The 16,503-nt window shown below is 37.6% G+C and overlaps 1 protein-coding gene across 4 annotated transcripts in view; it reads left to right on the top strand.

Annotated features, from left to right (window-relative positions):
* The first annotated feature begins 236 nt into the window (after positions 1–236).
* The window catches only part of LOC103981790 (nuclear pore complex protein GP210), a 58,225-nt gene continuing 41,958 nt past the window's right edge, over positions 237–16,503 (top strand). For 2 of the 4 annotated variants that reach the window (XM_065104248.1, XM_065104247.1), the window contains exons 1-12: positions 433–765; positions 2,606–2,871; positions 3,761–3,921; positions 4,026–4,242; positions 5,122–5,468; positions 5,822–6,001; positions 6,164–6,305; positions 6,385–6,533; positions 10,253–10,364; positions 10,466–11,061; positions 11,172–11,295; positions 11,429–11,709. In XM_065104248.1, the coding sequence (XP_064960320.1) occupies positions 584–765; positions 2,606–2,871; positions 3,761–3,921; positions 4,026–4,242; positions 5,122–5,468; positions 5,822–6,001; positions 6,164–6,305; positions 6,385–6,533; positions 10,253–10,364; positions 10,466–11,061; positions 11,172–11,295; positions 11,429–11,709 (2,757 nt within the window). In that variant the 5' untranslated portion in view covers positions 433–583. Of the gene's footprint in view, positions 407–432; positions 766–2,605; positions 2,872–3,760; positions 3,922–4,025; positions 4,243–5,121; positions 5,469–5,821; positions 6,002–6,163; positions 6,306–6,384; positions 6,534–10,252; positions 10,365–10,465; positions 11,062–11,171; positions 11,296–11,428; positions 11,710–16,503 lie in introns of those variants that run through there. The other 2 variants (XM_065104246.1, XM_018825199.2) reach the window with 2 other exon arrangements.

Below are 16,503 nucleotides of genomic sequence, written 5' to 3'. Positions count from 1 at the left end.
GAAAATAAAGTATATAAAAATTCATATATATATATGTAATATTAAGGTTTAGAGGGGGAAACATGTTATTTCAAACTTGGAAAGCGTGACTTTTCTGTAGTGAGTGAAACCGCACACATGAGCCCCATCGAAAATTTTCTAGAGAAAGCATCTGATCTCCAGGCAGCAGGCTTTTTTTGCCCTCCTCGACTTTAAGCTGTTTGTTATATTGTCTACACCGGAGCATTTCCTTTCTCGTCTGCAACCGGGTCTTAATATACCGAAAGAGCAACTGGATTTCGTTTCTAAGATATGGCGACCGACACATCAACGGTACCTGACCCGACGCTTTAGCCGAGTTCTCAGGCGCACGAGAGCTTGACCCCTTCTTTTTCGGTGCGCGCCCCACCGCCTCGTGTTGCGTGTTGTATAGCCGACTTCTCTCTCTCTCGCTTTCTCCCTCTCCTTCCCTCTTCTATTTCACAACTGCCAGTTCACCCCTTCTCACCACCCTTGTCTTTTACTCTCTAGGGTTTTTGTTCTTACCATCGTCGGTCTCGCTGTGGCTGCCTGGGTGGGTGAGAAAGAGCGGGGGACGGTTGAGATGGCGCACCGTATGGCGGCGGCGGCTATGGCAGTGGCCGTGGTGCTGACGGCGTTGGCTCCGTGGCCGGTGGCGCCGACCTCGCCGGGGCCGCACATCACGGACTTGAACGTGCTGCTGCCCCCTCGCATGACGCACTCCGTCGAGTACCGCCTCCAGGGCAGCGGTGGATGCTTCGCTTGGTATTATCTCTCTCTTCGGTCTAATTCTTCCCTCGATCCTGCGCAACCACCTCGATCCTCAACCTTGCAACTGATTTTTTTTTCTCTTTAATTTGTTCCAATTTACGGCGGCTAGTGTGCTGCGTTTTCTGGAAGCTCGTTGAATTTAGTGTTGTTTTCTTGGGAGCCTCTGTCTGCTATGTCGCTGACTATGAAATATGTTAATGGAATCTTGTTCATTTACTTAAAAGTTTAAGTCGAGATCCTCACTAAGTCGTTGTCAACTGTTATCATGTGTTGTCGTTCTTGCTTGCCTCAATTAACTATCAGCCGTCAACTATCCCGCCTAGTTTTGCAAACGTTGATAATTTCACAAGTGGTTGTCATGATTGAAGCTTGGGCAACTCAAGACTGCCTGTATGACAGATCCCCTTCGGTTGAGCTTTGTTGACGACAATGTCAATATATAATGTGAGGTCCATAATATCCTTTCTTATTGTTCCTAACCAGTTTTCTTGGTATGAGATGCAAATTTTTCATGAGTTGGAGCACCCATCTAGGATTGTGATTCTAAAAAGGGTAGATTATGCTTATAATCATGTTTGTACCCTCTTCTTCTACATTATGGAGACAGCCCGACTCAGATTGTTGAAAATCAGGAAATTATTTGGAGTTAGCAAACTTGGCTTATTTTTGCATTAGTTGATGACTGGTTTGACAGCATCAATCCAACGTGCTATAGAGTCTAGACCAATTTTGTAATTTCAAAAGCAATACGTTGTCCCTTGCAAGCTGATCGGGCCTTTTCAAGCCACCCTCTTATGGTCATTTAGATTATGGATTGAGTTTTTGGCCAGTATAGCCGGTCTCATGCTGATCCATCCCATGCAATGTCGAGTCAGTGTTAGCTATTTTATACTATGTCGAGAGTATCAGGACAACTTGTGTTTATTTTAGCTAGCTTGACAGCAGTACCTGTTGTATTGTGTTAGCAGCACACTGAAACCACTTATGCTGCCACTGTATAAAATTTTGCTTTCTTTCATAAATCCTTCCCTTGTAGAGAATCCCTGGACTTCATTTTTTTTTGCTTTTGGTGGTGAACCTCCTTTCTTGGTATAAGTTGTGTATCTAATTGAGACTTGTTTTGCTTTATTATTTGTATGCATTGATAAACATGTCAATATATTAGTAACTATAATGTCTTGATTGCTTCCGAAAGATATTAGATTCAGTTTCATTCTATTAGTATTTTTTAATATTCTATTTTTTGCACCTTTTTAATCTTTAAGTTGTTTTATTTTTTTAAAAATTGGTTTGTAATATCTTGTTACCCAATATAGTTTGATTCTACTGATCCTATCAGGTATTGATCTCATATCTTACACTGGGTCCCTTAACCATAGCACAACCTTGCAAACCTTGAGTTCCATTTTCATTTATTTCCAATAAATTCTTTTGGAGAAAAGTTTATATTGTATTATGAGTTTGTATTATCTGTTCCTCATTTGAATTCAATTATTTACTTTTAGTATTACTCTCTGTCTTTTCTTTTGGTTGTCCATTTCTTGTGCTAAATTTAGACAATTAATTGTGCTGGAAAGTCATTTTATCAAAGCTTTCAGTTCAAAATATGTTGTTGGTGATATAGGAAATTGGCTAAGTTGTGCTTTGCAAGAGAAACTAGAATTATTAATACATGATATGACATCAGCATAGTAGTGCCTTTTTGGCACTTAAAAAGTGCATTAGATTGAAGGTTGCATATTAAATTAAGTATAAAGCTTGTAAGAGCATGGATACAATAGTTTATCTTTTTCTTCCCAAAGGAACTATAAGTGATTCCTTTTCTCCTTTGCAGGTCCTGGGATCATCATGATGTTTTGAGAGTTCAACCAGAGTACAATGTAAGTAGTAGATGCTCGACAAGTGCTCGATTGATATCCATTTCACGCTACAGTGGACGGAAGGAGACTGCAGTTTATGCCACTGATCTACATAGTGATATCACAATTCGTTGTAAAGTCATTATTGATACGATATCAAGAATCCAAATATTCCATCATGCAGTGAAAATCGACCTAGATGAGCTTTCCACATTGCGCATCCGTGCTTTTGATAGTGAAGGTATCATATAATTCATTTCATCTTTTCTTGTTGTTATAATGAGCAGGTGGTTCTCCTCTAATGACATGTTTGTCTCATCACATGTTAAATTTTGTAAGCAATTGTGGAAGGAAAATTTCTGACAAATTTATTTAATAAGGCTTAAATTTAAGCAATCCAAATTTGAAAGTTACAGGAAGATGCAATTAATGTTGCCTTCAATAAGTTCGTTGTCGGAAATGAAACTATTTAGCCCATCCGGCATTTTTCTTTTGTTATCACATCACTGTTTATGGCTGTTCAATGACATTTATGGATGTTAAGAGATTTTTGGTACTGTAGAATTTTCTGTTGTTGAACTCTGAAAGGAACATAATTCATGAGTTTTCTATACATCAAATTTATTGCTAACATGCAAGATGAACTTTCGCCATGGCCCTCTCTTTCCTCTCTCTGCGGTAAATCCAATAGTGCCATGGTCCTCTCTTTCCTCTCTTTGTGGGACCCACCGCTATGCGTTTGGAGTTGAAATTGGGTGTTGCCTGATTAACAAAAAACTTGGGATTTCTTAATTCATTATTGTTTTTGTTTCTTCTATCACTTTTTTGATGCCTCCTAAGTTTATCCTGGTAAATTGTTGGTGGTGCAGTTAACATTAAAAGAATGTTATTCTCCATGAATGTGGTTGATTAGAAGATGAAACAACAAAAATGCATTTATTCATAGTGGATCCATATTCCACTCAAAATTTGCAAATTTATTCTCTGCCTCTAGCTTATGATTTCTGCACATTCATCTTTATTATGCTATTTTATTTAACATTCCTATCTCTTTTTAACAGTTGAATGAGCCAAGCAACTATTGTCTTCCCAAGTTTTGGCTATTTCTGAGTGACCTCTTATTCTTGCAGAAAATGTGTTTTCGTCTTTGGTGGGCTTACAGTTCTTGTGGAAGCTTTTTCCTAAATCTTTAGAGTCAGATAGCATCAACCATCTTGTTCATATTCCTCTGAAGGAAACACCATTAAGTGACTGTGGTGATTTGGATCTGCAAATTGAGCTGGAAGATAGAGTACATATATGCTAATGTTACCTTTAGTATATTATTTCTTTTAATTAATAATTAAGGTCTTTTATTGTTTTAAATAATACTTTTTCTTCTTCAATTTGTTCCAGGGTGTTGGTTCAGACTTGTATGTGGTCAAGGGAGTTGCAATCGGCCATGAGGTTGTAAGTGCTCAGTTACTGGAGCCACAACTTGAGCATGTGATGGACCAAATCATTTTGACTGTTGCTGAAGCTATGTCACTAGATCCTCCATCGCCAGTCTTTGTCACTGTTGGTGCTCTGTTGTGCTACAGTCTGAGGGTCATTCATCTGAAGACTGCTAAAGGTTTCTACTTTATACATTAATATATGTGTGAGAACTAAATGTTAGATGTATCTTCTATTTTATCTGTGAATAATGAACTTCTACGTAATTTCATGTGCAAACCAGGCGTTGAACTTTGATCTGTGTCAGTGCACTGTATAAGCACAGTTCAAGCATTGCTGTGGCTGTGCTATTAACATTTTAGATCGTTGTTGTCTTGTGCCTATGTGTGTGTGTGCAGGAAAAATCTGTCTAAATTGAATAATTTCTTTCTTATTATGCAGCTAATTGATGGCCTTGTTAAAAAGTGTGTGTGGACCATAGAGTATACATATTAGGAACCCTACCTTCAGTTAAAAGGCATGAAGAATCCAAACTCTACATCATGTCATTCTCTTCATTTTGGTTGTCAATCACAGTGATTATTTAACTATAACTATAAATATGTTTAATACAGCTACCGGGTAGGGGATTATGTTCCAGATTGTTCATACAACAACAAAGCTGTAATGTTCCAAACTTTGAGATCAATTACTATTAGTGATGATATATCATAGTTAATTACATTCTCCAGGGGTAGGAATTTGGATATGGTTCATCTTTGGTAAGATTAATTTCAAGATCCGTGATGATTAGCACTGTGAAACTAGTGTAGGCTTAATATTTGTGATTTTTAACTCTGAGATTAAATGCCATGAGTCTAATCCTTCCACCTAATTTCTTTCCTCTTACATTTCCCATATTTTATCTGTCCCGACATAGATATGCATGCATATTTGTATTTGCAGTGGATGAAATCCTGTTTACTACTGAAGCAAGTCTTGGTCATATGGTACTGCAAATATTTCTTTAAGATAAACCATCAAGTTTCCCTTGTGATGTGCTGTTGTTATCTTGCAGTGGTTGATCTACCATCCCCACACCATAGATGGTATGTGACAAATTCTTCAGTGGCTCATGTAGACATTATGATGGGGGTTGTTCATGCCTTGAATCTTGGAATAACAGATATTATTGTTGAGGACACTAGAGTTTCCGGTCATGCACAGACATCAACCATGCATATTGTCATACCAGATAAATTGTGTCTATACATAGTACCTGTGACTAATGACTCTACTCCTCTTGAAGGCATGGCACCTATTTCTTCTTCAGATGTTTGGTATGTCTTTCCAGGCCAAGAGTACATAGTCCATATTAAAGTCTTCTCCAAAGGGCCTGATGCAAATGAAATACTTGTAACAGAGGTATGAAACTGCCTTTTATGACCAATTAGTTTCTTTTGTTATATTTGCTATATTATTTCAATCTTTATTTAGATACCTGTTTAAAATTTTTATTCATTTTTGAAGAATTTTAAAATAGAGCATGTATGTGCATCTTCTTATGCACCCATATACTGCATAGCAGTATGTGGCAACTGTACTGACTGCATACTGCTTCCATGCTTTAAAATCTTGGTCTTGCCCTTTTTATGTTTTGAGCTACAGTTTGATGTATGATAGATCCTGTGCTCAGGAAAAAGTTAATTTACCTGTCCTTTCCTTGAAGCAATAATTGACTTGTTCATTTGTGATTCTTATTCTTTCTTAAATGGCAGAACAATGGTCTTAGATTGGAAAGTAACACTTCTAAATACTGGGATTTATATTCTGTGTCAAAAGATGTTACTTCAATCTACAATCGGGAAAACTCTAGATTGCTTATTCCAATTTCTCAAGGAAAAGGTACTCTGACTGCTGCTCTAACTTACCAGAGGGAGAATTTGGAAATGGTTGAGGTAAAATTTTTTTGCTTCTGATTTGTGCCATCATGCCTTTTTCTCTATTTTGTCTCAGAAGCATTGCTGCTCCTTGTGATTATATGATTAGAGAATGATGATCTTGTTTGTTGCAAAGGTTAATAAAATCTGGCAGCTTCCTTATCTACATTACTTTTTTAGGTTCTCAGTATAGTGCAAGAAGTTAACGTCTGCAGCAAAGTGAAGCTAATTTTGGAGGAAGAGCATGATTACAATTTTGGAACCATTCACTTGCCTTGGGCTCCTGGAATTGATCAGGAATTTAAAATAAAGGCAACTGGAGGTTGATGTGACTTTTATCTAATATCTTATTTAAATTGATATACAATTTCTGCAATTTATCCTCATATTACTTTCTCTAGGATGTGGAAAATACCTCCAAGATTACAAATGGTTTTCATCTAATGAGGCTGTTGTTTCTGCATCTGGTTTTGGTTCTCTGCAAGCAAAAAGACCTGGTCACGTAATTATTAAAGTGATTTCAGTGTTTGATTCTGCAAACTTTGATGAGGTATCTACATATTGGAATTAAAAGATTCATCCCCTATGATCTGTGTAGATTTATTAATATAAAGTAAATACTTCGGTTTAAACATGACTTTTTTCTTTCTTTGTTTCATTTGGGTTTATGGTGTAATTAGACAATAAGTTTTAGTTTTTCTGAATATATGTGATAAACTGATGATTACATTGATTTCAAAGAAGTTCTTTTAAAATGTCTTGAGAATTATTTTATCCTAGCAATTTTGTTCCTTTATGGTATCTAGTTGAAAAATTAGGATAGTAATTTCACTTATTAGTTCTGTTGGACTTACTACTGACTACTTTTTTGACTCTGGTGGTTGTCACTTAACACTCATCAGAATAATCTATTGTGGATGATTTTCAGAATTTAACATTACAAGGAATTGTATCTAAGAAACTTTTGAATAAATTTTACAAAAAAAGAGTTTTTATTCCCTCCCACCAGTTGAGCTGTTGGCACTTCATGTTATGTGTAACCATTTTCAACACGTGGAATGTGGCTGTTGGACTCTGCTGAGCTCCTGGCACAATGTTAGTATCCCATTTTGCCATGTAATGGGCATCCTTCCTTGCAAAAGTCATCAGATTGCATGCTGCCTTTAGCTGCACTTAAGTACTTGATTTTCTATTCATGAGAATTTCTCAAGTCATAGTGGTTTTATCTTGTTATTTGTGATCTTGTCTCATAATATCTGTAATTTGTTGAATCCTGTTGGACTGTAAGGGATCTGCTTTTAAAAATGCAACACTTGGTCCAATATTAATGACTAATCAGGGTGAAAGGGTCAACATTCAGTTGCAGCCATACTTTCATACTTGAATCACTGAATTACCCATGTTTCTAGTGTCATGAGAAAAATGCCAAATTTGTTTTATCAGATTATTCAACTTCCATAAGTAGTTTTTTCTAGTTTTGAGTTATTTGGTTATAATCCACCACAAAGAGCTTTGTGATATGATTGTTTGGTTGCTGCTTAACAATACCATGCTCAAAACAACATGTTGCAAGCTTTCATTTAATACTTATAGAACCTTCTGGCTATTTATATTAAGGTCTGTAATTTCGTACCGTATCGGAGTTTCGACGATCGCTTGGTACGATACGAAACTGTATACCGAGCGGTATACCGTTCGGTATACCGCACGGTATATATATATATATAATATAACTCGATGACGTCGCCGAAGCGACGTCGCCTCTCTCTTCTTCGAGGCGGGGCGATGTCACTTCGGCGACGTCGCCTTGTTTATATATATATATATAAATTAATATATATATAAAATATTTTATATATATATATATATATATATATATATATATATATATATATATATATATATATATATATATATATTATTTAAAAGGCGACATCGCATCGCCTCGGCGACGTCGCCTTTTCCTTCCCCACCCGGGGCGAGGTCGCTTCGTCTATATATATATATATATATATATATATATATATATATATATATATATATATATATATATATATATATATATATATATATATATATATATATATATATATATATATACGATGTCGTTGATCGTCGCCTTTTACTAATATATATATATATATATATATTATTTTATTATTATTTTTTGTTTTGCCCGGTAGCGGGTGGTCCGCGTACCGGTATGTCGTCAGACCGGTTGGTATGTACTGCCCGTACCGGGCGGTATTATTCGATATTGCCTACCTTGATTTATATATTTTTAAACCATCATAAATAGTATAATATTGGTGCTGTGTTGTAGACTAACTTAATCCTTAATGCATTCAGATCATTATATGAGAACCAACGATTTTGATAGGCGTATAGGCGCTCACCTAGGCGCTCGTGTGAGGCGATGCAAGGTCCGAGCACCTCGCACAATGTCCAAGTGACACACTTCATTGAAGCGTCGCCAGGGCGCTCGCTTGAGCCCATGCATCAGACACTTCGGGTGAGTGCCTGAGTGTATGCCGATGAATTGAACCAAAAAGTGAACTCGGGTTCGATTGAACAGTAACTTGGTTCAATTGAACCAACTAAACCTAACACTACAACCCAATGCCCTGCCCCCTTGTCACGAACGGTCGTCGTACACCCACAACAACTTTGTTCAATGAACCGTTCGTCGCTTTTGTTTACATGTACAGATGCTTGGAAGCATGTTTTGCCTTGGTTTTGTGTTCTTTTGCTTGTAAAAATGTAAGTTCGAACAGGTTGCAGCACTACAGTGCGACCGCTCATCGCACCGAGCAAAATAGCCCAAAATGGCTTCGTTTTCGCGTGCCATGGGTTGTTTTTTGCAGTCCGTTGTTGCACGAGAAACGTCAGCCATCTCAGCACCTTGGAACCACTTGGGTGGCACCATGGGGGATGAGGCTTCGGTATAGTATCGGACGTTGAACAATCTTTCACAAGTTCGCATGCTAACTTGATGGGAACTTGTCTTCGCGCTCGACACCGGATGAGCAGCTGTTTGTGGACTTGCAGCTGTTTGTTCAACCTTCTAAAGTTTTTGTTTTCCTCCTTTCTCTCTTTTCTCTTATGCACACAAGGTGCTCGTTGAATTGCTTGTAAAGCTTCCCTTTTCGCGAGACGTCGGGACTTGTCCGTCGCTCGTTCTTCGAACTAATCAACTTTTTCAAAGAACTAATCAACTTTTTCTTTTACAGGTCCTTCGGGACCTGAGTGATGTTGCAAATTGGCTGACCCTTTGCGGACGCATATCGCAAGGGTGTATCACGACTTAGGCAATCCCAACTAAGTTTGGGAAGTTGGCGCAAGTGTGCTTTGCGACTTAGGCAACTCAAGCTAAGTTCGTGTCTTTACCGCAAGGGTGCCTCACGACTTAGGCAATTCCAGCTAACTTCGTGACACCCCGACCCAGTGAAACCCTAGACTCTACGTCATCGCTCGACCCACCTCTGGTTTGCCATCACCGGATAGGTTTTAATTTTCCTCCACTTTTGATGGACATGCCCGAAGCTTCTTTTGGCTCTAATGCTTTCATGCGTGACTTCCTCCACCATTGAGGGATAGGTTCAAAGCTTTCTTCATCGCCGTTAGAGACATCCAAAGCTTCATCCCTGACGCCTCCATTCGAAGCTTCCTCCATCGTCGTCGCCCTCTCCTTCCCCACCTTCCACTGTAGGCCGGTGACTCCTCTTCTCAGTGCATCTTTTAAAGCTGTTTACTATTGTTAATACCTCTTTAGAATTGTTTTTAGTCCCTCTTTAAAGTTAGCACTGGTTAATCCTCATTGGATCTGTTTAGCACCAGTTAATCCCCTCTTTGGAACTATCCCAGTTTGAAACTGTTGAGCACTTAATATATTTTTTATATTTTAATATTTTGGAGCGCATCGCTTTGCTCAGGTGAGCGCCTAGCAGCTTAGGTGTTTTGGGACCTTGGTGCCTAGCGTTTTTAAAAACACCGATGCGAACTTGAAAAAGGAGTGGCCCAATGCAGAAGCTCCTACCAACATGGAGAATGCTTTAGTTAATTTCACGTGTAAAGAGTTAAACTTCAACAGTAGTATCTAAGCTTTTGATGTTTTGTTGGTTAGTTATAGGTGCCTGTGTTTCACATGCTACTTTCCAGTGTGCATACTAACCATATCTTGTATCTTAAACATGTTGTACGGACCCACTCTTAGTTTGGGAAAATTTGGAATCTTTGTTTTACTCTAGTACTTTTTCCTTGATTTTGTAGGTGGCTGTTGAGGTTTCAGTTCCTGCTGCTATGGTTATCTTACCAATTTTTCCTGTAGAGGTGGTCATAGGAACACAACTTCATGCAGCTGTGACATTGAGGACGTCAAATGGTGCTTACTTTCTAGCATTGTTCCTTATTGCTTCTTAGTTGAGTTCTTTGTTTTTCTTTTCTAATCTTAACCTGATATATTGTATTTTTTGCTATTATAAGGTAACTACTACAGCAGATGTGATGCCTTTAGTACTTCCATCAGGTGGAAAGTATCTTCAGAAAGTGGATCTTTTAAATTTATGAATACTACAGATTTATTGTCCACTGACATTTTCCGTCATGTGGATGATTCTAAGCCACAGTATGGTTTTCCTTGTGCATGGACATCTCTGTTTGCTTTTGGCGTTGGCCGAGCTGTGCTGCATGCAAGTTTGTCCATTGAATCAGTACCTTACTTTCAGTCTTTGGATCAAATTATTACATTAAAGGCTGTTTCATCTATAGCTGCATACTACCCGCTTATTGCTTATCAGGCAGGAAATGGTGATCAGTTTGGTGGTTACTGGGTTGATTTGTCTAAAACTGATGCTACTTTCCAGGATTTAGATGGTAAAGGTCTTGATGAACTGTATCTAGTTCCTGGTTCAATGATGGATGTTCTGTTACTTGGAGGACCTGAGCGATGGGATCAAAAGGTTGAGTTTATTGAGACTGTTGGTGTTCTAGGTGAGCAGAATTTGTCAGTAGTTCAGCTGCATGAAACCTCAAGTGGTAGGAGGCTGTACAAAGTTGTTTGTCAAACATTTGGGAAGTTTGTAAGTAATATGAAATATTAAAAACTATTAGTATGCTTTACATTTCAATTTGTTTTAATAATTTTAGTGGGTAAGAGTATTCTGATCATATGTTTTTGTTTTTTGCTCAGAAATTGCTCTTTTCGCGTGGAAATCTAGTTGGAGATGACCATCCAAAGCCTGCAATAGCTAACTTGGAATTGACTGTTCTATGTGGCTTTCCTTCATCAATTGTGATGATTGTTAATGAACCTGGTAATTATTTTCGTATTCTGCCAGCATCAAACACATTTTAATGGGAGATGGTTCTGAAATGTGAACTTATACATGAATTATGTTATTGATATGGCTTATTTTCCACACTGTTTTACTTTATATTGTCAAACAGCAAGCAAACTTGATGTCATTGAGGCTGCAATCAATGCTGATCGAAATCCTGCAAGACTTCGTGTTTCTCCTATCAGTGTATCTAATGGATGCACAATTCGCATATCTGCTGTTAGTATTCATGCGACTGGAAGAGCTTTTGCAAACTCTTCATCTCTTTGCTTGAGGTGGGAACTTAGTGGCTGTGAAGAATTGGCCTTTTGGAATGACACCAATAGTGTTGTGCAGTTTGATGGGGCTAAGTGGGAGAGGTTTTTGGTTCTTAAGAATGCTTCAGGATTGGTTGGTTTCTGATTACTTTTCGTTGTTTTCAATAGTTTTCTTGTAGCTTTGATTTTTCTTGAGAACTATATACTTAGTGTGTTTTATGTTGTAGACATATTTTGTTGGTTGGATCCTTTTGATAGATAATAATGCATAATATTGCTTTATCTTGATGACTGGGTTACCGTATCTGATATGATTTTTTGCAACGATTATACAGTGAATCTTATTGTTCATACATACTTTTGTAACTTTATTTTTTATATATGTATGACTCATGAAAATGTGGATATGATATTTATATTGTATGACTTATAAAAATGTGGATTTGGAATCTATAGATTGTGTTTTTTTTATATTTTCTTATCATAGTTCCTGAATAATATGAAAAATCATTTGGTGTCATTTTCTTATAAACAATAAAATCGTATTCATGCCACACCCAAGTAATTCTCTTGGAGTTTCTTACTTCCTCGTAAACAATAGAGTTGTATATTATTTTTAAAGAGGATAATGATGCTAATAGTTATAGATAGAGTGTTGTAGGAGAATGATACAACTTTATAGGGAGTGTATCCAGTGAGTTTCTTATTAGCATAGGATTACATCAAGGATATGTATTAAGTTCCTACATTTTCACATTGATAATGGATGAACTTACTAGTCATTTATATGATAGACCTCCCTGGTTTATGTTATTTGCTGCTGATATCTAGGATTTTAATTTCGAATGATACGCATCGGTCCGCTAGTAGACCGATATCTGGACCGCTCGCTATCAGGCGATACCGTTGATCTAGCCCCGTATCGGATGATTCTGAGTTGTATCGGGCGGTAATGATCGATATTTCGATCATTACCGCCCGAAACAAGTTGGTAATGGTCGATTTCAATCGTCGCCGCCCGTTATCGGGTCGTATCAGCTTGGTTGTGGCTTAGCTACGGTGAGGGAAGAAGAAGCGTCGAGGGAGAAAGCGCTTGAAGAAGAGGGAGAATCGGGAGAACCTTGACGCTTCCCGATCCGATGTTGTCCTCCCTCGACGATCCTGATCTAGGAGATAATGGAGAGGCGGCGACTCGACTTCATCTTTGTCGGTTCTTCGCCAAAGGCCGAAGACGTTTGTGGCCTTCGACGTCTTCGACGAACGTTGCAGATGAGGCGAAGACCGCGTTCTTCTCCTCTCCTGAAGTGACGAGAAGAAAAGGAGGCGACGTCGCCGAGGCACCGTACGCGTCCTTATATATATATATATATATATATACATATATTGCTCGATCAAGGTTCTCAATTTCGATGTGTACCATTCGGTACGGGCGGTACATACTGGTCCGAGAGGATACCGGTACGCGGACCATCCTCTACCGGGCAATACCAGTGTTTTGATCAGTACCGAGGCATACCGATTGGTACAGAGGCGTACCGATTGGTACCGACTCGGATTTCGACCGTTATCGAGACATACCGATCGATACGTCCTAGCATGGTAGGTGAAGGTATTTTTAAGGTTTTAGGGTATACCATTAGACATTAGTACGCCCTAGCGTACCGAAGGTATATATTGGTACGTACCGAGCAGAGCTCGATACGCCGATACAGACCGGTATTCAAAACTTTACGCTTGGTACGCCTATACTGTATTGTATCGAGCAAAGCTCGATACGTCGGTACGATACAAAATTACGAACATTGGTTGATATTGTCTTAGTTGATGAGAATTTAAGTGGAATAAATTGTAAGCTTGAGCTATAGAGACAATCCTTAGAAGCTAAAAGTTTTAGATTAAGTAAGATTAAAATTGAATATATGAGGTGTAGTTTTAGTAATTCTAAGAATAGATAGGAGAATATAGTTAAGTTGGATGGATAAGAAGTTCCCTTAAGTAAAAGCCTTAGGTATTTTGGATCAATTATTCAATAAGATAGAGGGATCGATGAAGATATTATTCATAGAGTGAAAACAGGATGGTTAAAATGATGAGGGATGTCAAGAGTCTTATGTGATCATTGGATACCTTTGAGATTAAAAAAAAATCATAAGACAATTATGAGACCAATAATGACTTATGAATTTGAATGTTGGGCAGTTAAGAAACAACATATACAAAAAGTTCGTGTTGGCGAGATGAGAATATTGAGATGGATGTGTGGAGATACTTGGAAAGATAGGAAAAGAAATATTTTTATTTGTGAACAACTATATATGGTTCGCTTTATCGGCAGTCCGTATTGGTGTACCGATCGACCATTGGTACGATATGTACTGACATATCAACACATGGTACGATGGGACGTATCGATAGACCGGTATGTACCACTCGTACTGAGCAATACATCATGACATTGCTTGGTACGATAAACCTTGCAACTAGGTATCGTTTTATAAAGGATAAGATGAAAGAAAATCGTTTAACATAGTATGGGCATTTGCTTAAGAGATCTCTAAATGCAATAGTCAGAAGAGGTAAAATGATTAATGTTAGTTGTATAAAAGAGATAGAGGAAGACCTAAAAAGACTTTAATAGAAACTATAAATGAAAATCTAAGTACACTAATCTTAACTAAAAATATGATTTTTTACAAATCTCAATGATAGCAAAATATCCATGTAGCCAACCCCAAATAGTTGGGACTTACGGCTTTGTTGTCGTTTTTGTTGTATCTTCTTTTTGAGAAAATCCATATTTTACCCTTTATTTCATGCTTTTTTCCTTTGATACCTAAACGAGGTTTAATAAAGCTAATAATCCATTTGTGTTTCTTTTTTTTCCATATCTATACTTCTACAATGACAACCAATATTTGCAGATTCGGTTACCAGACCTATGTTGGTCCATGGCTTGACCTATAGGAAAAGAGGAAGAAGGAAGAAGAGGAAGAAGGTAGCGGAAGAAGAAAGAAGAAGAGGAGGACGAAGAAGGAAAAAGAGGAGTAAGAGGATGAAGGAAGAAGGAAAAAAAAGAGGAGGATGATGAGAGGAAGGTTGTGGAGAAGGAAGAAAGAAAAAAGAGGAGGCAGCAGTGTACCGGAGCAGTTGGCAGGCGGCAAGTGGCGAGTGGCAGATGTTTGAAATCGTTGCGGTCATGAGGAGTTGCACATCATGTTATTGTAGTTTCTAATGTAAAAAAAAGAATATTATTTATATATATAGACTGGACCGAACCACCCAGTTTGGGCTGGTCTGCTTACCGGTCAGTGGTCAGACTGGTAAATGCTGGCCAAACATGTCGAACCGGTTGAAATTTCAATCCTTTGACACAACCATGGTTTTGAGATTAGTCTGGTCTTGTTAGATTTGATTTAGTGGATCAGAGTTTTGACTTTACTGTTTTATGCCATTCTGGACTTATTTTTTGTTAATTTTGGTAGATGTGTAGCGACAATGAATTTCGACAGGTTTGACTCATCTTAGGTCTCTCAATTGGGATTCTATATGAGTCAACTTTCGTTTAGGTTGAGTGTTGGTTTGAGTCACCTCTGAGTTCATAAAAAAGTTTGTATTGAGTCATTGAATCAAATTTAGGTTTGAGTTCTCTTTGGAGTCGAGTCTTGTCGTTGTCTAGGATTACTTATATTGCCTCTGAAGCTGTTAGTCATTTGCGTTATTTTGGGATTGTTCTGGGCCCAGATTTTCTAGAGATCTCAACAAAAAAACTTCTAGAAGATTGGGAAACCAATTTACTTCATTAAAACCAATGCAAATTTGACCGTATAAAGAGATCTCAACAAAAAATCAATCTACGTATAATTCTAATAAATCTATTGTGATATATACATTAGAGTATAAGCAATGTTTTGATTGAATGTGTTTCCTAGTTTAACCTTTTCTCCTTAATTCTTTCATCTATTTCTAGCCTCTTTTTTTTACCATGTATGTGAAAATCCCTCGTTCTTCACTCTTATATAGCTTGATAATGTTAGTCATTCCTTTTTCTACTTGAAAATTTTCCTACTTCTAGCCCCGTCTTCCTCTCATAGTGTTGTTCCTTCTTTGACATTTTATTCTCTTTATATCAGAGCTTTTGTGCATTTGTTATGCATCTTATCTTTTGAATTTTATAGCCCGATAGGGTAAATTCCTACAGGAAATAATTTTGCCAGTAAGACAAAAAGTGAGAAATTCTGTTTTATCTTATCCACCAAGCATCTGGATCCCATAAAATTGAGGGAAAGACAAAATTGGCCATATAATAAACAGAAGGCAATCTATCTACCAAAAATTGCATGCCAAACAAGGCTTGTCGGAACACAATTACTTTGTTGTGCACCAAAAATCACAGAGAAATATCCCCTTGACAGTTGTGCCTTTAAAACAGCTGACCAAGATTGGGAGAGCTGATCCCATCCCCAAAATGATTTAACAAGATGCATAGGCCATCCTTTTCATGTGCCAATTATTGGCTTTGGTCCCACGAAAAAAATCAACAGCACAGAGAAGATTAGAAATTTTAGAATAATGCTGGAACTGCTAGCCCAGTATGAGATAATTAAGCTGTTTATATTAATTGGAGGTCATCAAACACAAACTTCGATTACAATTCAGGAATACAATAGAAGTGTCAACCTACAGACCAATTACATTGGAGCCCTAATTGTTAGTGATAGTACAATCTGATATATCTTACCTATAAAAAGGAAAAGTCTTCTAAATATAGTGCGTATGAGATGATTCTTCTTGAAAACTATACAATTACGTAATGAATTTACTGCTGTTCTTTGTTTTTGCTAGATTCTGACTAGAATTTCCAAATTGCTTGTGCTTATATTATTGTGACCTGAGGGATGTATTGGCCTCTGACTGGATGGCATGCAAT

Source organism: Musa acuminata, chromosome BXJ2-4, assembly GCF_036884655.1.
Source record: "Musa acuminata AAA Group cultivar baxijiao chromosome BXJ2-4, Cavendish_Baxijiao_AAA, whole genome shotgun sequence".
Lineage (NCBI taxonomy): Eukaryota > Viridiplantae > Streptophyta > Magnoliopsida > Zingiberales > Musaceae > Musa > Musa acuminata.
This window is presented reverse-complemented; position numbering and strand designations above follow the sequence as displayed.